The sequence below is a fragment of the Bufo bufo genome, chromosome 3 (assembly GCF_905171765.1).
Source record: "Bufo bufo chromosome 3, aBufBuf1.1, whole genome shotgun sequence".
Taxonomy (NCBI): Eukaryota; Metazoa; Chordata; class Amphibia; order Anura; family Bufonidae; genus Bufo; species Bufo bufo.
The window spans coordinates 628,025,883-628,050,261 of NC_053391.1; the positions used below are offsets into that span (position 1 = coordinate 628,025,883).

The following is a 24,379-nucleotide window of genomic DNA, read 5'->3' on the forward strand; positions in this document are numbered from 1 at the left end:
GAAGAGAGGGCATAGTCATCATCAGGGGGGCGAGGGTGGCAGCGTGCCCATGAGACAGCAAGGTGGAAGTAGTGGGAGATCTGGAGCCAAACAAGGGAGGGGTACACTGTCTGCTACTCAGGAGAGTACCTGTGAGCAACAAACTGGCAGTGTATGTGTGCACACATCCAGTGGCTCAGAAGCTCAAAGTGTACCTGTCCAAGTTACTGGTACTACAGTCCCTCCCTTTCTATGTATCTGACTCTGCATATTTTAGAGAACTGATGCCACTTGTCTGCTGCCTCTATATTCCTACAATGGGGATTCTTGGCCTACTGCTATGTACATGTTAAACTTTTAAGGATATGCATGCCATTGGACCTTGCTGTCAGACTGCTGCTGTTGGGTTCTGCTACTGCTGTGATCTGACACCATCTTGTGCAGTATACCACTGCTGCTGCCATCATCCCCACTTTGTCATGGGGCCATTATTGTCACTGTTACTGCTGCTTCTGCCACCCTCCCCACTCTGTCATGGGGCCACTATTGTCACTGTTACTGCCACTGCTGCTGCCACCCTCCCCACTCTGTCATAGGGCCACTATTGTCATTGTTACTGATGCTGCCACCCTCCCACTCTGTCATGGGGCCACTACTTTATATACATTTTTATGAATGTATTAGACACTTGGCCAGCACACTGGCATTGGACCCCCAAGTTCGTTAAAAATACTGCGTTATGTAGCTGTAACTTCCAAGCCTTCCTACTGAGATTGGGCCACCAAGTAGGAAAAATATGCCTTAGGCCTCATGCACACGAGCATTCCGTTTTTTGCGGTCCGCAAACCGCGGATCCACATAAAACGGAAGCCGCCTGTGTGCCTTCCGCAATTTGCGGAACGGGCGGCCCATTGTAGAAATGCCTATTCTTGTCCGCCAAATGGAAAAGAATAGGACATGCTATATTTTTTTTGCGGGGCCATGGAACGGAGCAAAGAATGTGGACAGCACACGGAGTGCTGTCCGCATTTTTTGTGGCCCCATTGAAGTGAATGGGTCCGCACCCGAGCCGCCAAAACTGCGGCTCGGATGCGGACCATAACTACGGTCGTGTGCATGAGGCCTTAGGGTGGGTTTTGCTGGTTTTCAGCTTTCCATCCGATGGATCCACCAGCCTGTTCTTTTAAATGGAAACAACGGAAACAGAAAAAAAAGTTTCCATTTTATTTAGCCTACATTTTATTGGAGCACGGATGTCATTGTATTGACATCTGTTTGCTCCAATCCCATCTGAAATCCTTTTGTATGCCGGATTTGAAAACACTGGTCTTAGGCAGATTGGCCTGGGTATACCTGATGTATTGCGATTTGTGACAAATTAATTCGTAAATAATAAAATTTCTTGTCGAACTTCGGTGAAGCTGCCGAATCAAATTTTTCAAAACTTCAATTATCTCTAATCCCACCAGAACATTGATAGAAGACACCACATAGATAGATGACGCCATCAGCAGCACTCAAGCATTCATCAAAATCATGTACAGTCGTGGCCAAAAGTTTTGAGAATTACATACATATTGGAAATTGGAAAAGTTGCTGCTTAAGTTTTTATAATAGCAATTTGCATATACTCCAGAATGTTATGAAGAGTGATCAGATGAATTGCATAGTCCTTCTTTGCCATGAAAATTAACTTAATCCCAAAAAAAACTTTCCACTGCATTTCATTGCTGTCATTAAAGGACCTGCTGAGATCATTTCAGTAATCGTCTTGTTAACTCAGGTGAGAATGTTGACGAGCACAAGGCTGGAGATTATTATGTCAGGCTGATTGGGTTAAAATGGCAGACTTGACATGTTAAAAGGAGGTTGATGCTTGTAATCATTGTTCTTCCATTGTTAACCATGTTGACCTGCAAAGAAACGTGTGCAGCCATCATTGCGTTGCATAAAAATAGCTTCACAGGCAAGGATATTGTGGCTACTAAGATTGCACCTCAATCAACAATTTATAGGATCATCAAGAACTTCAAGGAAAGAGGTTCAATTCTTGTTAAGAAGGCTTCAGGGCGTCCAAGAAAGTCCAGGATTGTCTCCTAAAGAGGATTCAGCTGCGGGATCGGAGTGCCACCAGTGCAGAGCTTGCTCAGGAATGGCAGCAGGCTGGTGTGAGTGCATCTGCACGCACAGTGAGGCGAAGACTTTTGGAAGATAGCCTGGTGTCAAGAAGGGCAGCAAAGAAGCCACTTCTCTCCAAAAAAAACATCAGGGACAGATTGATCTTCTGCAGAAAGTTTGGTAAATGGACTGCTGAGAACTGGGGCAAAGTCATATTCTCCGATGAAGCCTCTTTCCGATTGTTTGGGGCATCTGGAAAAAGTCTTGTCCGGAGAAGAAAAGGTGAGCGCTACCATCAGTCTTGTGTCATGCCAACAGTAAAGCATCCTGAGACCATTCATGTGTGGGGTTGCTTCTCATCCAAGGGAGTGGGCTCACTCACAATTTTGCCCAAAAACACAGCCATGAATAAAGAATGGTACCAGAACACCATCCAACAGCAACTTCTTCCAACAATCCAACAACAGTTTGGTGAAGAACAATGTATTTTCCAGCACGATGGAGCACCGTGCCATAAGGCAAAAGTGATAACTAAGTGGTTCGGGGACCAAAACGTTGACATTTTGGGTCCATGGCCTGGAAACTCCCCAGATCTTAATCCCATTGAGAACTTGTGGTCAATCCTCAAGGGGCAGGTGGACAAACAAAAACCCACTAATTCTGACAAACTCCAAGAAGTGATTATGAAAGAATGGGTTGCTATCAGTCAGGAATTGGCCCAGAAGTTGATTGAGAGCATGCCCAGTCGAATTGCAGAGGTCCTGAAAAAGAAGGGCCAACACTGCAAATACTGACTCTTTGCATAAATGTCATGTAATTGTCGATAAAAGCCTTTGAAACGTATGAAGTGCGTGTAATTATATTTCACTACATCACAGAAACAACTGAAACAAAGATCTAAAAGCAGTTTAGCAGCAAACTTTGTGAAAACTAATATTTGTGTCATTCTCAAAACTTTTGGCCACGACTGTACAGTTATTTCTGTTCGGCTGACACTGACTTTTCACATCTGTGTTACACATTTATGGATAGAAGTCAAATAAAGCTCTAAATGCTAAAAAATCCTGTCAAATAATATATACAAATTATCTATGAACAAAAATGCTTTTGAAGTGCAGAAAGAAGATTAAGCACATTAACTATTCAGTAGCATGTGATAATTAGTGATGAGAGAAGCAAGCTTTGGATTTCCGAAGTCGTGCATTACTTCGTTGAATCACTTTTCTAATTGATTTTTAAAGTGGAAAACCAGTTTAAAACTTGGAACTGAACTCAGCTTCAGTTCCGAGGTAGCAGTCAGAACTGAAGCTAAGTTTGGTTTCAAGTTTTAAATGGCTTTTCCACTTTAAAAATCAATTACCAAAGTGATTCAACGCATCTTCGCAAATAACTAATCAGCTCACTGGAGCCCATAGATTCTTATACTGTACGGAGATGGATCTCTGTACAGTATTAATCCTAAATTATGAACCAAGCGACTTCAGATGTAACACCCTTTGCTCATCTGTAGTGATAATAATAAAAGGGTTATCACTCACTGAATGTTACCAGCACATTTTATTCTAATTACAGATGAGCAAAGCGAGCGTCAGATGCTACATCCGAAGTCGCTTCACTCAAAACTTTGGATTGATGCTGTACAGAGATCCGTCTCCGTACAGCATTAAAAAGTACAGGCCCAGATAAGCCGAAGTCAGTTATTTATGAAGTCACGCGAGACTTCATTGAATAACTTCGGTAGTTGATTTTTTAACTGCCGAGTTCGGTTCCAAGTTTTAACCACTACAGGACCGCCGTACGCAGGATTGCGTCCTGGCGGCGGCCCTGTTATTCCTCCTGGACGCGCCGGAGCGTCCTCTCACGAGAGGCGAGATTTCCTGTGAACGCGCGCACACAGGCACGCGCGTTCACAGGATCGGCAGGTAAACTAGTGGATCTGCAGCCTGCCAGCGGCGATCATTCGCTGGCAGGCTGTAGATGCGATTTTTTTAACCCCGAAGGGTATATTAAACGCTGTTTTGATAACAGCGTCTAATATACCTGCTACCTGGTCCTCTGGTGGTCCCTTTTGCTTGGATCGACCACCAGAGGACACAGGCAGCTCTGTAAAGTAGCACCAAACACCACCACACTACACCCCCCCTGTCACTTATTAACCCCTTATTAAACCCTGATCACCCCATATAGACTCCCTGATCACCCCCTGACATTGATCACCCCCCTGTAAGGCTCCATTCAGACGTCCATATGTGTTTTGCGGATCCGCGGATCCATGGATCCACTGATCTGCAAAACACATACGGATGTCTGAATGGAGCCTTACAGGGGGGTGATCACCCCATATAGACTCCCTGATCACCCCCCTGTCATTGATCACCCCCTGTAAGGCTACATTCAGACGTCCGTATGTGATTTGCGGATCCACAGATCTGCGGATCCGCAAAACACATACGGACGTCTGAAGGGAGCCTTAAAGGGGGGTGATCACCCCATATAGACTCCCTGATCACCCCCCTGTCATTGATCACCCCCCTGTAAGGCTCCATTCAGACATCCGTATGTGTTTTGCGGATACGCAAAACACGGACACCGCAGATCCGCAAAACACGGACACTGGCAATGTGCTTTCCGCATTTTGCGGATCCGCACATTGCCAGAACTATATAGAAAATGCCTTTTCTTGTCCGCAATTGCGGACAAGAATAGGACATGTTCTATAGGCTCTACAAAAAACGCAGTGTTCGCCCGATCAGGCCTGATCTTGTGCGCACACTTGCGTTCAGTCCGCCCCACCGCAGTGTCAGAATTTTTTTTTTCTGATCACTGCAAAAACACCATAAAATCGCAGCGGCGCTATAAAAAGATCACTTTTGAGGGGCATGGCGAGTTCATAGAAGATTTTTTTTTTTTGTCAAAACTTAGCGGAAATAGATATTTTATTTTTTTTGGTTTTTTTTGTTTTTTCTTACAAAGTCTCATATTCCACTAACTTGTGACAAAAAATTCAATCTCACATGAACTCGCCATACCCCTCACGGAATCCAAATGCGTAAATTTTTTTAGACATTTAGATTCCAGACGTCTTCTCACGCTTTAGGGCCCCTAAAATGCCAGGACAGTATAAATACCCCACATGTGACCCCATTTTGGAAAGTAGACACCCAAAGGTATTCGCTGAGGGGCATATTGAGTCCGTGGGAGATTTTATTTTTTGTCACAAGTTAGCGGAAAGGAAGACTTTGTGAGAAAAAACAAACAAAAAAAAATTTCCGCTAACTTGCGCCAAAAAAAAAATACTTCTATGAACTCGCCATGCCCCTCACGGAATACCTTGGGGTGTCTTATTTCCAAAATGGGGTATTTATACTGCCCTGGCATTTTAGGGGCCCTAAAGTGTGAGAAGAAGTCTGGAATCCAAATGCCTAAAAATGCCCTCCTAAAAGGTACTCATTGGAATTTGGGCCCCTTTGCGCACCTAGGCTGCAAAAAAGTGTCACACATGTGGTATCGCCGTACTCAGGAGAAGTTGGGCAATGTGTTTTGGGGTGTCTTTTTACATATACCCATGCTGGGTGAGATAAATATCTCTGTCAAATGACAACTTTGTATAAAAAAAATTGGAAAAGTTGTCTTTTAGAGAGACATTTCTCTCACCCAGCATGGTTATATGTAAAAAGACACCCCAAAACACATTGCCCAACTTCTCCTGAGTATGGCGATACCATATGTGACACTTTTTTGCAGCCTAGGTGGGCAAAGGGGCCCAAATTCTAAAGAGCACCTTTAGGATTTCACAGGGCATTTGTTACACATTTGGAATTCAAACTACTTCTCACGCATTAGGTCCCCTAAAATACCAGGGCAGTATAACTACCCCACAAGTGACCCCATTTTGGAAAGAAGACACCCCAAGGTATTTCGTGATGGGCATAGTGAGTTCATGGAAGTTTTTATTTTTTTCCTTACAAAGTCTCATATTCCACTAACTTGTGACAAAAAATAAAAACTTCCATGAACTCACTATGCCCATCAGCGAATACCTTAGGGTGTCTACTTTCCGAAATGAGGTCATTTGTGGGGTTTTTATACTGTCTGGGCATTGTAGAACCTCAGGAATCTGACAGGTGCTCAGAAAGTCAGAGCTGCTTCAAAATGCGGAAATTCACATTTTTGTACCATAGTTTGTAAACGCTATAACTTTTACCCAAACCAATAAATATACACTTATTGCATTTTTTTTATCAAAGACATGTAGAACAATAAATTTATAGAAAAATTTATATAGAAATGTAGTTTAAAAAAAAAAAAAATTACAACTGAAAGTGAAAAATGTCATTTTTTTGCAAAAATTTTGGTAAATTTCGATTAATAACAAAAAAAGGAAAAATGTCAGCAGCAATGAAATACCACCAAATGAAAGCTCTATTAGTGAGAAGAAAAGGAGGTAAAATTCATTTGGGTGGTAAGTTGTATGACCGAGCAATAAACCGTGAAAGTAGTGTAGTGCAGAATTGTAAAAAGTGGTCTGGTCATTAAGGGTGTTTAAGCTAGGGGAGCTGAGGTGGTTAAAGTGGTGTTCCACTTTGAAAATCAAATACCAAAGTTATTCAACGAAGTCTTGCACGACTTTACGAATAACTGACTTTGGCTCATCGGAGCCAGTACATTTTAATGCTGTATGGAGACGGACACACTGCAGTCCTAAACACGTAGACTGTATCTACCTTGCTATGCTTTTAATGGATTAAAATAAATATTGGAATTTTATGTACAAAGTGCTGGTTTTGGAAATTTCCGTTGAAGGAGAGCCACCCATCACCAAACAACCTTTAGAGCAGTATCCCCTAAGTGATGAATTGCCACCTACCAACCAGCCTCCATATCCTTGCTGGTACCAGAGTAGAATTGCACTAAAACCTGCTGCTAATGTATTTATTTTCAGTTGTACATTGTACTTAGTAAAAAGGACTTTGTTATGTACTTTTCACTCTGGCCTCATTCTTCATAATGAATTATTTGTTATATAACTCCACTGAACCGATCCCAAAGAGAGAAATGGACAGAGGGAGTGCACTATGACACAACACTTCATCTGGGCCACTACTACTCCTATTCTCTACCCCGGCTCCTCAGGGGGTCGCTGCATCAAACTTGATGTCACAAACAGGATTGTGCCTCCATGCCTTACTATCGTTGGCCTAATTGTTTGTGGACCCTAATAGAGACTTTATTGCCTTGCTGGAGGAAATTCAGTGGAAGCTACAGTCATATCATGTTAGCAAGACTCATTGTGGGTGTTTCACCTTCACCATCACTTGCTACAAAGGCCCTGACATGCTTTTGTAACATCCCAGAGTTATGGTACTAAATTCTTTTTCCCCGATACTATTTGTTGGTAACATGTGCCTTGTCATCTAATGTGATTTTATTTGATATTCCTCACAAATGTGCATTTTCTAAGCCTGTTACATATGTTTGCTGTAATTTCCATGTACACCAGCAGATGGCAGAAATGTGTCAGCAGGGCCTTAGTGTCAGTTTAGTGTTTCTAAACTGGAATAGTACATTCCAGTTTAGCTCCCCCTCTATGAGCAGAAGTGGCTGGCTCATGTCCTGTCTTATGGGGAGGAAAGGAAGTTAGTGTTAGTGAGCCAGCCACCCCGGATAGGGGAAGGCTGTGCTGGTAGGAGCTCCCAGTTCGAGGGATCCTAAGCCAGGATCTTGTCTCGGTTGAGACCAAAGATCTTCATTCCCAGCCTGAGCCTTAAGCCTCGGCTGGTGACAAGCAAGCAGCCACCTCCAGATCTCCAGGAAATGCCATTCCCTGTGAGCTAACTGTGAGTAACTATCCAGAGACCAGGAGAAGCCAAATTCCTCCTCAGCTAGTCAGTCCCCAACACAGCAGAAGATAGACAGAGCAGAAGACCGATTCCTGCCATATTCTCCAGGCACATGATAGGAGCAGAAGAGATATTGATCCCTGCCATACATTGCCAATACCTGCTGGGACCCAAGACTATTGCTGTAACTTATATGGATTGATGCTTCCTCCAGTAAAGACAAGTTGAATTATATTCCAAGTCTGGATCTCATTCATTACTACCAAGTTCCTCAATTACTCCTACTAGCAACACACTCATTTATTGCAAGTGAGCCAGGATCCAGGAGTCCAGCCGTACCAAGGTAGGAGACACCGTTGACACTATTACTACTGCTACACAGAGACATTACACCACTCTGGCATTCCTAGCCTGGTACGTGAGTTGCAACACCTTAAAGGGCCCTGAGACTGTACCCTGCGCACGCTGCAATTGGCGTCACGAACAAAAACAATAGACTTCTATACCCATATCTGGACCCACTGCATAATTTGGCGTCCGTGTAACCGTACCACGGTCCTGCTCATTGCATTTTTGCCGTCACGAACAGGATCGAGCTGTGTGCCAACAGGATGGAGCTGTGTGCCAACAGGATGGAGCTGTGTGCCAACAGGATCGAGCTGTGTGCCAACAGAACTGAATTGTGTGCCAACAGAACCGGATCCAATTGTGTGCTTAACCGGATCAAATTGTACGTTTCACAGTATTGCAAGTTCTGAGAATTGTGCAAAAACCCAGAAGATTTACTTTATTGCCTTGTTGCTGTGCCAGAAAGCACCATGCGGTGCCCACGAGTACTCAAAGGGTTAATTTGCCGTACTCTCCATGCCCGTCGGAAGCGGGAAAAGACAAAAACGCCCTCTCAAGAGCGCGAAAATGCCGAATACGCCCCCCAGAAGCGGGAAAACTCAGGAACGCCCTCTCAAGAGCGCGAAGATGCCAAATACGCCCCCCTAGAAGCGGGAAAACTAAAGACTACCCACCAAGAACTTTGCATTGTGAGCCAAGGGAGTGAAGACTCCTCCCTCTGGGCTCCACCCTCACTTCCTGAATCCACCCCGACAGAGGAGCCAAGGAAGATGGCGCTCCCGTTGCGTATGTGTATGAAGACCACCCGCCAGAGATTCAAGTCTCTCAGCTAGTGAGGAAAAGTGGTCCCTCCGTGTTTGCCGAAAGCCCGGAGGCAGTGGATCCCTCCGCGGCTACGAAGCCTGTAACACCTATCCTTACCAGCGCCGAAGAAGAGAAGGCCACTGCTACTGAACCAGCTCCCACGGAAGAAGACGCGACTCTGGTCAAGTCCTCGGAGGCTGTGGATCCCTCCACTTCCATTACTGTCAGCGCGGAAGGCGAGACGTCACGCAAGACGGCTGCCGACGCTGAACCTGCTCCCGCAGAGGAAGCTGTTGATGTTGCTGCCCAGGCGTCCGACCAGCCTGCACCGCGGACCGAGATGGGACCTCGCAACGATCACCAGGAGGAACCGGAAGTGGACGCCCTGCCGCTACAACAGGTAGGAGCTGCCGTGCTCCCTGAGGCCCAGGCCCGGTCCGAATCTGCCCCTGCTTCCTGCGGCTCCTGAAACTGCCACCAGGCCTAGGCCTGCTCCGCTAAAGACACCCACTGGTGCGGCGGAGGCGGCTGGTGTTTCCACTCCGCCACCCAGTTTTACCACTACTAAACTGGGATGCCTGAACCCCGAGGTCTCTTGGGAAATAACCGCTTATGCCCAGACGGCGTGGGAGTATAAGTCCGCCATCGAGGAGTGGGTAAATCAAGTGGTAGACGACCCCCAGACAGGAGACCCTAAACTCACCAGGCGCACTGGGACTGTGCTCTGGTTCTCCGTGGAAAGGGGAGTTGGATTTTTGCAAGATAGCTGCTCCGGGTCGGAGATCTTTGTGGGCCGCCGCTCAGTGAAGTGCCACTATCTGCCGCAGGCCCGTCACAACCTGTACGCGGGGGATCAGGTAAAATATACCCCAATGCGTTCGGTACAAGGTCCCCTCGCTGCTGGTGTGACTTTGTTAGACAAGCCATTAACCCCTGCAGTCACCCCCGAGACCTGGCAGGAAGACCCAGGCTCTGCAGGGAAGGTGAGATGCCTTCAAGAAACCCCAGATGCCAGGTTGCGTTTTAGGGAACAACCCCAGCCAGTACCTGCACCACTTATTCCGGACCTGGCTGTGCCACCAACACTACGGGTGGGTCAGATAAACAATTCAGTGCTGACATTTAACCCCAAAGTGCTGCCCTATGTACTGCCCTGGAAGCAGCCTCAGGCACCTCCTGTGTGTCTACCAGAGCCCCTTCAGCCAAAAGTTTTGAGCCCCTCTGCACCGGCTAGGGATTCCAGCTTGCAGCAAGTCACGGCTGCATTTTCTAGGCTGTATGAGCAGCCAACTCCAACAGCCACCACCAGAGGTCAGTGGCGCACAACAACGGCTGCGACAATGAGCTACCAGAGGCAGGAGCGCCCCCCTGATGCGCTTCAGTAGCTCTAGTAGCGAGGAAGACATGGATGCCTTCCTCTAAACGCATCCTGCTGCAAAAATAAGGAACTATATGGGAGCCACGTCGTGGACTATTCCTGACGGGTGAGGACCCGTTGGCATTGTGTGCTGTTAACGTTTTTATTCCAGGTTGCCCTAGTTAGTCCTAACGCTGATGGACATGCATAGTAAGGAATCCCCCCATCAGCATTTAACCCCTCATGTCCAAGTTCATCGTTTTATCCCCTTTCTCAGGTTACTTGATAGCCTTGTGGAACTATGGCTCTAAATATGTGCTTTTAGATATTTTATACCTCCTTGGATTACAATTAACTTTTATCCCTGTGGATTACAATTGACTTTTAAAGTTTCCAGAGGATTCTTCTACTTCAAGCACTTCAAGTCAAAGGACTTGAGTTATTTTTGAGCCTATCCTTGCATTAATAAATTGCTATTTTACTAAAAATGTTTTATTGCAACATAAAAGCTTGCACCGAAAGAAAGGACTCAAACGATACCTGAGCTCTTTGTGATTTTCATACAATGTAATATTATTGCACTAATTACCAATTTACCTGTTATGCAACGTTTAAGATAACACGCCCATTGTGTGTATTCTTTTCTAGGTGCCGCAATGTGAATTTCTGCACTATTTGTGACGATTGCACTTACCATTGCACTTAACCAAAAATGTAGCAACTTACTCAGATATGCCGTATTTGACAGCTGTTGTTCTCTCCTTCCTTTATACGGACTGCCTTTATGCGGACGCTTGAAACTAATGGCCTACTCTGGGTGTATTACTGAATTAATTATAATGCTTGAATAATTACTCTGGATGGAACAAAAGTTTGATGTATGAACTATCATGAATTAAAAAAACACTAATTGATGAAATTGTAATGGTGTGCCGTGGATTTCCTCTGTGGACCAAGTGGTAAGTCCTGGCAGGTCCAGTAACTACACTGGCAATCCGGCTGCTTCGGGAATCGTTAGAAGTCATAGACCGCTCCTTCCCGTTCGTTTTATGTTCAGGATTGCTCCCATCCTGAGGTGTTTTATTTCCAGGAGTTTCATGGGATTATCATACCCTCCTCCTGTGACATTGCCAGAAGTATGGAGACGATAAGTTCCTCAATTACTCCTACTAGCAACACACTCATTTATTGCAAGTGAGCCAGGATCCAGGAGTCCAGCCGTACCAAGGTAGGAGACACCGTTGACACTATTACTACTGCAACACAGAGACATTACACCACTCTGGCATTCCTAGCCTGGTACGTGAGTTGCAACACCTTAAAGGGGCCTGAGACTGTACCCTGCGCACACTGCAATTGGCGTCACGAACAAAAACAATAGACTTCTATACCCATAGCCGGACCCACTGCATAATTTGGCGTCCGTGTAACCGTACCACGGTCCTGCTCATTGCACTTTGTTCATAGCATACCAGCACAGAAGAGGTTAATTGGTCATATTGGATCTAGATGCATGGAAATACTGCCCCCCGAGAGTGGGAAACAAGAGAGAACTGCCAGCTGTTGAGTAGGCAAGACATGTCTGCCTGATGCTCCTCTGGGTGTGGGAGGTGAGTACCTTCAACTAAGTTATTTTGCGAAGACAAAAGGGACTTTGGGCTAGGTACATCTTTTGTACCTAGAAAGGAGAGTTTTCCTGTCGCCAGAAGCTGCCCCTTGCAGATGTCCTTAAATATTCCAGGCCCGATCACCTCCTCAACAGGGATACAGGCAGAGTTAACCATGCCACCGGAGCTGGGAACGAAACATGCGTCCATCTCTGACCTGCTGCTACCTCCAGACTATGTCCTAGGAGCAGGGAAGACTATAATTTTGAGTCCAGTGATTTCCATTTCTACTGGGTCGGGGCATATATATGCTCTGCCTCAACAAAACCTGAAGGACTTGAACTGAGTACCAAGTGGTCTTGACCCACAAATTCCCCTTCTCTATGAGGGTGAAGTTGGGGATACTATTGTGCTGGTCGCAGAGACCAAGCCTGCAGTTCCAGTTCTTACCATAGGAGGTCACCAAGGGACGGTGCAAGGAGGTCCTGCCAGTGGTACTTCCATCCAGGATGCCCCAGCCTGCCAGACCTGCACCCAGGATCTAGAAGGTGACAAGCTAGCAGACATGGATTCCGACCAGGCCTGAAGTTGTTCAGCAAAGATAAATTTACCCTGTTTGTTTTTGATCATTGGGACCAGTGGCGGATTATAATTGGGGCGTTTGGGTCTGTGGCCCCGGGCCAGGCATCGCTGGGGGGCCCAACAATGACCCAAACGCCCACAAACTATGGCGGGGCACGGGAGCACATAGTTCCCTGCCCCGCCGCCACCCGCCAATCACTACCATAGGCCTGCAGCCTATGCGTTAGTAAAATTCCGGCGCAGGCGGGCGTGATGACATCATCGCACCGCGCCTGTGCCCAGACGCAGCACACTAACGTGTGTGCGCAGGGCGTCTGCACCATCTACGAGTGAGAACCGATTTGGACACAGGTAAGCATTAGCTTTTTTTTTTTTTTTGTGTGCCAACTTTGGGGGACATTACTGAAGGGACAGTGGGGGGCAAACTACTACTTGGGGGATATTTTAATACTGTGGGGGAAAATTACTACCATGGGGGGGAATTAATACTGTGGGGGCAGAGTGGAGAAATTAATACTGTGGGGGCAGTGTGGAGAAATTAATACTGTGGGGGCAAATTACTTAATGGATGGCAGTGTCGGGGCAAATTATCTAATGTGGGGCAGTGTGGGGGAAATTACTATATGGGGGCAGTGTGGGGGAAATTACTATATGGGGCAGTGTGGGGGAAATTACTATATGGGGGCAGTGTGGGGGAAATTACTATATGGGGGCAGTGTGGGCGAAATTACTATATGGGGCAGTGTAGGGGAATTTCTATTAGGGGACATTATTTTTGGGGACACTATACAGGCATTATTACCTGGAGAGCAATATAGGGTGTTATTATTACTGGGGGCACTCTACGGGACATTATAATGGGGACAGTGTGGGGGAAATTACTATATGAGGACAGTGTGGGGGCAAATTACTATATGGGGGCAGTGTGGGGGAAATTACTATATGGGGACAGTGTGGGGGAAATTACTATATGGGGGCAGTGTGGGGGAAATTACTATATGGGGGCAGTGTGGGCGAAATTACTATATGGGGCAGTGTAGGGGAATTTCTATTAGGGGACATTATTTTTGGGGACACTATACAGGCATTATTACCTGGAGAGCAATATAGGGTGTTATTATTACTGGGGGCACTCTACGGGACATTATAATGGGGACAGTGTGGGGGAAATTACTATATGAGGACAGTGTGGGGGCAAATTACTATATGGGGGCAGTGTGGGGGAAATTACTATATGGGGACAGTGTGGGAGAAATTACTATATGGGGGCAGTGTGGGGGAAATTACTATATGGGGGCAGTGTGGGGGAAATTACTGTATGGGGCAGTGTGGGGGAAATTACTGTATGGGGTAGTGTGGGAGAAATTACTATATGGGGGCAGTGTGGTGGAAATTAATGTGTGGGGGCAGTGTGGGGGAAAGTACTGTATAGGGATAGTGTGAGGGAAATTACTATATGGGGCAGTGTGGGGGCATTTCTATTAGGGGACATTATTTTTGGGGACACTATACAGGCATTATTACCTGGAGAACAATATAGGGTGTTATTATTACTGGGGGCACTCTACGGGACATTATAATTGCTGTAGACACTATAGGGACTTTTGGGGTAATTTATCAAACTGGTGTAAAGTAGAACTGGGTTAGTTACCCATTGCAACAGATTTCACCTTTCATTTTTGACAGCTGCTTTGGAATTTAGAGCCATAGTTCCACAAGGCTATCAAGTAACCTGAGAAAGGGGATAAAACAATGAACTTGGACATGAGGGGTTAAATGCTGATGGGGGGATTCCTTACTATGCATGTCCATCAGGGTTAGGACTAACTAGGGCACCTAAGCCAGTTGTAATTTACACCAGTTTGATAAATGACCCCAATTATGAGAAATCTAACATGTCTGTGTAACAAACTCTGTAGAGACGAGATGCTGCTGAAATAATTTGTCATGGCGGTCTGAGTCAAACGGAGGAGAAGAGGAAAGACCTGCGTCTCATCTTCTCCTCCAAGTCTTTTTTTTATCATAATCGTATGTATTTTAAATTTGGCAACTAAAACTTGTCACCTGCAGTCCTATGTAACAGCCCAGATAACAGTGATAACTTTCTGTGTGCAGATAATGTAGTAGATGTTCCATGCAGTCCTATGTAACACCCCACATAACACTATGTGTTATGTGGGGTGTTACATAGGACTGCAGGTAACATCTATGACATCTGTACTTAGAGAGTTATGACATGGTGGGGGGTCCGACTCCTGGCACCCCCGCCAATATGCTGTTTGAGGAGACCACGATGTTCCAGTGAGCACCGCAGCCTCTTTGCTCTTTACCAAGCACAGCGCTGTCCATTTGATAACACTCTGCTAGGTATTACAGCTCAGACCCAATCATTCTGATGGGACAGAGCTGCACCTAGACCATGTGAACGATGTCATATGGCCTAGGAAGAGACTGTGGCGCTTACTGCAGCCTCTTCATACAGAATAAAACTAAAACTAAAATCGGGTGGGCAGGGGGGCCCGAATTGGGTAGACAGCCTTGGGCCTATCATGCACCTAATCCTCCCCTGATTGGGACCTACATTTCTGCCACCCTTCTGTATTCCTTTCTCAGATTTTTTGATCCATCTTGCCAAGAGTAAGGGCTGCAATGTTTTAAAAAACACATCCTGAGCTCCTTGTGACCCTCAAATGTGTTTCCTGAACGCTCCTTTCAGAGTCGCAAGTGGGGGACTTTTTTCCTGCAATGTTTTTAAAATCATTGCCCACCTTTATGGATCCCCAGCACTCTGGTGCACTAGAGCTCCACTGCTGGCGATTGTTTTATGCATTTGATTTAGGGTAGCTAGCATCCTTCTTTGGCACCATCATCAACTGAGCCCCCTCAGGCTCAAGCAATATTTGCCCTTGGTAATTAGAATTTCTAATGCCTAGGCATTGTCTGCTGTGGTCCCTCCACAGCAATGGAGGGAAAGAGTCAGTGACAACGGTGGCCTTGGACATCTGATGCAAGACTACCAGGAGGGACCACAAGCGCAGCCCTAGGATGGCATGGCTTTCACCAAGGGGGGATAGTACCCCAGACCTGGGGGTTCTACAACTTATTTATTGTTATGTTGTGCATTTTACTGTTTGTTTACTAGCTTTAGTTCCCAGCAAGGAAAGGTTGGCAAAGGTTGGCACCTTTTCTTGCTGGGAACCCTGTTCCTACCCTCTTGGTAGGAATGGGTTGGTCCAGCTTCTTGCCAGGAGGTGGAGTTCCTTTGTATCTATAGAATACAGAGGACGCAATCTGCACTGCTCCTGCTCTTGTTAACTAATCTCCAGAGGGAAAAACTCAAAATCTTCCTCAAGCAAAGCCTTGAGAGTCCAGACAGCAGAGTGACCTGCTACTTCTGCATCTACAGACACTGCTGTAAGGTGAGGGAATGCAGCTAAGCCATCCATCACTGAACAACCACTAAGCCAGTATCACCTAAGTGCTGAACTGCCACTTACCAACCTGCCTCCATATCCTTGCTGGGGCCATGGAATTAAAAAAACATGCTGCTACTGTACGTATTTCCAGTTGCATATGGCAAAAAGGATTTTTTTTACTATTAACTCTGGCCTCATTTTTCAGTACTATAATTCCACGGCTCTGATCCCCTAGGGAGCAACGGCTTAAGGAGACACAGTGGCACAACACTTCATCAGGGCAACTACCACTCCTGTCTTCTACCCCAGCTTCTCAGGGGGTCAATACAGGAGGCTGTATGGACATTAGATTGTTGGTTGGACACACTAAACTCAGTAAGTTCAGTCGAAATATACCTAATGAGTAGATAACTAGAATATTTCTCACAATTTATTATCATCAAATATAGGTTGGACGTTGGCGGAAAGTTTCAGCAATGAGGACACATGGGGTTGTATCAGCACCCTACTACTCTTATCCTGATGTCAGTAAAAAAGTAATACTCATCCCACCAATACCCCACCGCTCCCTTTCAGATGCTTTCTGGGGCCCCTGCTGTTGTTTACTCTCGACAAAGAAATGTTACCACTCAATCAGTGGTCACAGTTGAGGTTGTGAGAAACCAGTAAGGGTCTCGGGAAGCAACAAAATTAAGACGGCAAGTGCTCAGAGAGGTATTTCTTTTTTTGAAAGCATTCCGAGCCTTTAAAAAGAATACTGTCCTGGCAATCCCTTTAATGTAAATGGGGAGAGTTGAATGGCAGTTCATTTATGGAGTCTGGCCAGATTATTAGCAGATCTAATGAATTGGATTCTCATTTGCATTAAACAAATGTGTTCAAAAGTTGGGTCCACATAACAGAAAAGCAATGCTTGTAGAGGTCATGGTAATTCCAAATTCGGATTATGCAGGACAGTCATTTTTGAATATATACTGTAAATCTTACAATGACTTTAACCAACTGTATATGGAAGTCATTATAAAGAGCATTTGGTGAGGTCCTGAGGAGCCTCACTGGCATATAGTATTGACATTACATACTGATACAAAAAGTTTATTTCAGGAAAGGCTCAAGAGCTCACCACAGTAGTCTTCATCCGCACCATTTTCACAATCCTTTACACCATCGCAATGAAAAGCCCGGGGAAGGCATATTGTGAGGTTTCCACATGGAAAGTAGCCTATTTTACACACAGAATCACACAAGGAATCTGTAAATAGAGAGAAATGAATATGGTTATTGAAATGATCCTCGACTTTTTATAATCTACAGTATGTTTTAGATAACGGTCTTTCATTCTGATGTGCCCAAATAATACCATCTATTGGACCAAAGGTACTCTCGAAGGAGATCAGGGGGATCTACCAACACAACATAGAGCAGTATGAATGCAGCAACATGCAGATTTAGGCTACTTTCACACTAGCGTTTGGGGCTCCGCTTGTGAGCTCCGTTTGAAGCCTCTCACAAGCGGCCCCAAACGCATCCGTCCTGCCCTAATGCATTCTGAGTGGACGCGGATCCGCTCAGAATGCATCAGTCTGGCAGCGTTCAGCCTCCGCTCCGCTCAGCAAGCGGACACCTGAAAGCTGCTTGCAGCGTTCGGGTGTCCGCCTGGCCGTGCGGAGGCGAGCGGATCCGTCCAGACTTACAATGTAAGTCAATGGGGACGGATCCGTTTGAAGATGACACTATATGGCTCAATCTTCAAACGGATCCATCCCCCATTGACTTTCAATGTAAAGTCTGGACGGATCCGTTCAGGCTACTTTCACACTTAGAAATTTTTTTCAACTATAATGCCGACGGATCAGTTCTGAACGGATCCAAACGTCTGCATTATAGGAGCGGATCCGTGATTGCTGAGTACAGCCCTCGACTATTTCTGGCAGATCCCATAGAGTGGGTTTACAGTCTTAGTATTATGGTTCCCGCTTTATTATTCTAATTTAAAGGGGTATTCCCAACTCAGACATTGAAGGCATATCACTAGGATATACCATCATTGTCACCATCACCTCTGTGAAGTGCTCCTATTTCCAGAATGCAAGGAGAGCGCACTGTGCAAGTGCAGCAACCTCTCCATTTACCACAATGGGAGTGCTGGCTCGGCTATTTCTGGAAAATTAATCCCATAGCGATGAATGGTGAGGTGGCCGTGCATGTTCGGCACGCTATGGGGCTCCTACAATAGCCGAGAACACTCACTTGCCTTTTTTTGGAACTCCCATAGAAGTTAATGGAGAGCATGCCGCTCATGCACATCACACTCTTCTTCACTTTGGGGGCCCAATTCTGGAGATAGGAGGGGTCCCAGCAGAGGAACCCACTCCTATCTGACATTGATAGCATATTCTAGTGATATGCCATCAATGTTTAAGATGGGAATACTTCTTTAAATGAAAATAAAATAATAATTACAGATTTTTCTTGCACACAGTAACTGTGTGTTGCCTATGTTCATTACATAGTTTTTTGTAGCCGTTATAAGTCAGAAGACATGATTGTACAGATTTGTAGCAAAAGCTGTATCTTGGTGCTCTCTAAATTCAGCAAGCTGAAAATGTAACACAAGTTGGGGGAAGGAGCTGAGGCGGGTGAGTAATGTTATTTTATTACGTGGATTGGCAAAAGATAACACATTGTACATGGTCAGGTTAATGGGAAGGTCAGCATTTATTTTTCAGGAGCGTGTTTGCAAGCTAAAAACCAATGTGTGTTGTGCAATGATGATCAAAGTAAACTCAGAGTATTGTCTACAATAATTACCAGGCCTCCCATTTAATTGATTAAAATGTTTCCTTTGGGACAGAATAATGTCTTGAAATAAACAGTCCCTAACAGTCATTTTAATAAGTTCTGCATTTTCAGACTTTTTTGTGCGTGTGATGTTTACAGCCCACAGGGCAAGTAGAAGTGACCTTGCATTTTTCCGATCTGATATTTTTAAAGAGAACAAGTCTACTCTCCTGATATTTTTTTTATTTTTTATAAAATAACAATATTGAAGAAAATCTTCTTGGAAGTCTTGGGTTATGCTGATCCTCCCTACTATTTATGAATCAATTGATAGTTGGCAAATAATTAGTATGATCACTTATTTTTGATTGCATAGTACCATTAGGAGCCCGGTGTAATCGGGCATGTGATTCGGCCATTTTTAACAACTTGCGCCATGCAATCCACGGTGGGGTGGTGTTAACTAACTCTCCTAGATTTAGCTAACAAATACAGATACAAAATACTGTTGTGTCAACTTTGTAAGTATTGTATGAACTCTTTCAGCACTGACCTTGGACTTGTATGATCACACTTCTTTTTCTCAACTCTGCTGCCTCACTTTAAAGATCCACCTGTATGAGGCATTTTAAGGTGAATATTGCTAAATCCTTTGGTCCCGACTCCCTGGTTTAACACTAGCCAAATACAATAGTAATATGGTGGGTCCACGTTAATGTTCTGAGAATCAAGAGCCTGGACTCTCCGGAGAAGTCTTCCTACAATTGTGTGCACTTTAATGTGGACTGAAATGAACTGAAAGGCTATAGTCATTAAGCAGATTGGACTTTAATGGTAGAGACACTATATATTACTAAGCCTCAAACCATCATTAAGCGAGCAGTATGTGCCTGGTTTCATTAACATGCTGTTTGCTTTAATTAACATGCAGTCTAAGTACAGTTGTTACCTGGTGGCATAATATCCTGTCCTATATTGGAAATTTGGAATGACTTGTGCCAGCGCACTGTGCAAATATTTACAGGGTTTCTTACAATTCCATTAAACTCTCCACATTCTGCACCTTCTCTACACATTTTATTAATAAAACTGAAATGAAGTCAACAGGATGATAGTAAATCATAAGATCTATCGGCTGGCTTCTCTTGAAAGAGTAAAATGTTCAGCAAAATTGACAAACTCCATAAATTATTGACAGTGAGATGTATACTTTAACTGTTAGTGGATATCATTAATGGGATATTAAGTCTTGTCTGCAAATGAAATATTTTATAACTGAGAGAACATGAGGTTGTATTTGCAGAAATATATGTAACAGAGATGAGAACATTTCCCAAAGTTCGTTTCTGGGTTCGATGCAGTCGAATTGGCCATCAGATTTTATTCAGTCCAAATAAATTTAGCCCAAATCAAACGTACCCCACTTGCCCTTTAAAAGTCATGTATGACAGTCTGAGGTCTCTTAGGACTGTATCCAACCCCTTTCAAGCTGTTTAAGGCCTCCGGATGCGGACCCATTCACTTCAATGGGTCCGCAAAAGATGCGGACAGCACTCCTTGTGCTGTCCACATCCGTGGCTCCGTTCCGCGGCCCCACTAAAAAAATATAACATGTCCTATTCTTGTCCGCGCTTTGTGGACAAGAATAGGCATTTATATTGCCGGCGCCGAAATGCCGAAGGCAACACGGACGGCTTCCGGACCGCAAAAAAACGTGCGGCTGTGTGCATGAGGCCTAACACTAAGACAGCATTAGAAATGTCAAAGTGACAGTGACATACTGTATATGGCTATGGATCCAGGAGTCTGTATACACAACTACTTCTTATAGATGTAAGACTGGGCCAGCATCTTATATATACTCAAACTTTTACCAAATTTTACCATTCTAAAATTATCATCTATAACGTCTTACAGAATGCATCTTACAAATGAATAGACATGATTGAACTAATGCCTATTGCTTGACCCTTTCGCACAAGGAGTAGAGATGAGTGACCCTTTGAAAATATATTAGGACACTATATTTTCCACATATAAGCCAATGGTGACGGAAATACAGATCCATGTTCCAGCATTGAAGCCTGTACTAATTTATGCTGAGGCAAAAGTTACATTATACATAAAGTGGATGGCTGACCATGTGTAACGGGGTTCCGAAGGTGCACTCGGTCCCCCATTGCCCGCAGAACTGTTGCTTAGCTTTGGGAATGAGGATCTGTGTTTGACCTCATTCCCAGGGCGGCTTTACTAGCTGGGTGGCTCCCGGCTCCTAGTCTGCCTTGAGCGCCGAGCTGATCACTCGGTGCTCGACTGGTTGGTCTGTCGGTCATGTGACGCTGGCCACGTCACATGACCCTCACTCCCTACTATAAATACAGGCAGCCTGCTGGCCACAGGTTGGCTGTTAATTTAGGTTCCACCTGTGATTTGGTCTTTTCTGGCGTACTTACCTCCTGCTGAATTCCTGACGATCCTCTGCCTGCTCCTTGTGTACTTTGCTGCTCTCCTGGTATTTGACCCCGGCCTCCTCCTGACGATCCTCTGCTGACTCCTTTGGTACTTCACGTCTCTCCTGGTATTTATGACCCCGGCTTCTCCTGACAATTCTCTGCTTGCTCCATTTGTACTTTGTAGCTTTCCTGGTATTTACTCGGTCCGTTCACGTCCTGTTTGTCTGTCTGTCATCCCTGCACTTATTCCAAGTTAGGGATTGCCGTCCAGTTGTCCCCTGTCATTAGGACTCGTGAGGCATGTTGCATTTGTTCAGTGTAGTAGTGTTTATGAGTGTTGTATTATTATTCTAACCCATTAGATAGTTCTTGGTCTGGTATCAACTGTCTCTGGTGCCAGGTTTCAGCAAATATATAACTATTTGTAATTACTAGTGCTTGTTCCATTCGAGTGAAGAGACTTACGATGAGCAGTGTAATCTAGAAGAGGAAGTAGCACTCGTATAAGTGCCGCCTCCTCTTCAAACAGCCAATGGGGGGGTGTTGAACCCCTTCCGATCAGATATTGACGATCTATCCGAGGATAGGTCACCAATAGTGTTGAGTGAACCCGAACTGCAAAGTTCGGGTCCGTACCGAACTTTGCGAGTTCGGGTACCCGGACGAGAACCCGAACTTTGCAGCAAAAGTTCGGGTTCAAGTTCGGTGTTCGGGCATTTAATAAAGCTTGTTGAAAAGCTGCAGGGCAACCAATCAAAAAGCTTTCAAGCTGTGGGCATTTAGAAGCCATCACAGCCATGCCTAGTAATGGCATGGCTGTGATTGGCCGATGCATCATGTGACCCAGCCTCTATACAAGCTGGATCACGTGTAGCACCGCCCATCAGCTCTGAGTAGTGCAGGGACAGGAAGCAGGCAGCTGAAGTGAGGGAGAGTGTTAGGAATCTCATCTGGCTATTTATTCTGTGAGTGACTTATAGTGATTTTTTTGTGGGTGCAATGCACCATCTTTGTACCCCTTACACAAAAATATAATAGTTAATCCGTCTGTTAGTTTGGTGGGTAACATACACCCATTTTTAGTGTGAGGTACACCTGCACTGCATACGTGGCAGGAAAATTAATATACAGTAGGATGCGAAAGTTTGGGCAACCTTGTTAATCGTCATGATTTTCCTGTATAAATCGTTGGTTGTTACGATAAAAAATGTCAGTTAAATACAGTATATCATATAGGAGACACACACAGTGATATTTGAGAAGTGAAATGAAGTTTATTGGATTTACAGAAAGTGTGTTATAATTGTTTAAACAAAATTAGGCAGGTGCATAAATTTGGGCACCACAAAAAATAAATGAAATCAATATTTAGTAGATCCTCCTTTTGCAGAAATTACAGCCTCTAAACGCTTCCTGTAGGTTCCAATGAGAGTCTGGATTCTGGTTGAAGGTATTTTGGACCATTCCTCTTTACAAAACATCTTTAGTTCATTCAGGTTTGATGGCTTCCGAGCATGGACAGCTCTCTTTAAGTCACACCACAGATTTTCAATTATATTCAGGTCTGGGGACTGAGATGCCCATTCCAGAACGTTGTACTTGTTCCTCTGCATAAATGCCTTAGTGGATTTTGAGCAGTGTTTAGGGTCGTTGTCTTGTTGAAAGATCCAGCCCCGGCGCAGCTTCAGCTTTGTCACTGATTCCTGGACATTGGTCTCCAGAATCTGCTGATACTGAGTGGAATCCATGCGTCCCTCAACTTTGACAAGATTCCCAGTCCCTGCACTGGCCCCACAGCCCCACAGTTTTGGAATCAATAAAATGACAACAGTGCCCAAATTTATGCACCTGCCTAATTTTGTTTAAACAATTATAGCACACTTTCTGTAAATCCAACAAACTTCATTTCACTTCTAAAATATCACTGTGTGTGTCAACTATATGATATATTTAACTGACATTTTTTATCGTAACAACCAACGATTTATACAGGAAAATCATGATGATTAACAAGGTTGCCCAAACTTTAGCATCCCACTGTAGTTAATCTGTCTGTTAGTTCAGTGGGTGACCTTAAAGAATGAGGAGAGCATCAAATAAGGGACGTGGCCCTGGTCGTGGTGCTGCTGGTGTTGGTGGAACTCCTGTTGCAGGGAGAGGACATGGTCGATCTGTGCCAGCTACACGCACAAATGAAACACCTTCCTCAGGTGCACGTAGGCGGCAAAATGTTCAGCATTATTTTGTAGGCCCGAATACCGGTGTACGAATCGTGAGGCCAGAACAAGTAGAGGCGGTAGTATATTGGGTGGCTGACAGTGCCTCCAGTCCCTTCACATTGTCTCCCACCCGGTCCCCTGCTGAAAGCGCAGAGTTGGCACCTGCAGTCCATCAGGCAAGCAGTCTGAGCCCGAAGTCATGCAGCAGTCTCTTATGCTAAAAATGACTCTGCTGGCAGGGTTTCCGTCGGCCATCCATCTTGCCCTGCCCCAGAAGTGGAAGAGATTGAGTGCCCAACCACTTATGTTTCAGGATGTGGACAAGGTAGGACCAACGCAGCACGTCTCTGATGATGACAAAACACAGGTGCCAACTGCTGCGGCTTTCTGCAGTGTGCAGACTGGCAAGGAGGGCGTGGGTGGAAAATGATGTTGAGGATGATGAGGTCCTAGACCCCACATGGAATCAAGGTCATACGGGTGACGTGTGCGGTTCGGAGGAAGAGGTGGTGGTCACACAGCGCCAGACACACAGCAAAAGAGGGAGCAGAGTGTAAAAACAGAGTGGCCGTCCCCTAGCCAGTACGCCTGCTACTGCCCACCCGCATCCAGGGAATGAGCACACAAAAGCCAGCTCCAAGGAGTTCTCTGGCGTGCCAGTTTTTCAGACAATGTGCTGACGTGAGTGGTTTTCACACTGTGCAATCAGAGCCTAAAGCGAGGAATAAATGTTCTAAACCTGAGCACTACCTGCATGAATAAATGCAAGGGGTGGTCCCTTAGGGGTGGTGCGAGGGCACCCCCCGAAATAACTACTCGTTAATTGAAACTAAGTGAAAGAAAGGGGTAGTAACGTATTGAAACCTAACTTTTAT

General features: G+C 45.1%; 1 protein-coding gene across 1 annotated transcript in view; it reads right to left on the reverse strand.

Annotated features, from left to right (window-relative positions):
* Window positions 1-24,379, reverse strand: part of RXFP2 (relaxin family peptide receptor 2) — a 557,968-nt gene that overhangs the window by 294,159 nt on the left and 239,430 nt on the right. The window contains exon 2 of the mRNA XM_040426154.1: window positions 17,175-17,303. Coding sequence (XP_040282088.1) covers window positions 17,175-17,303 — 129 coding nt within the window. The remainder of the gene's footprint in view (window positions 1-17,174; window positions 17,304-24,379) is intronic.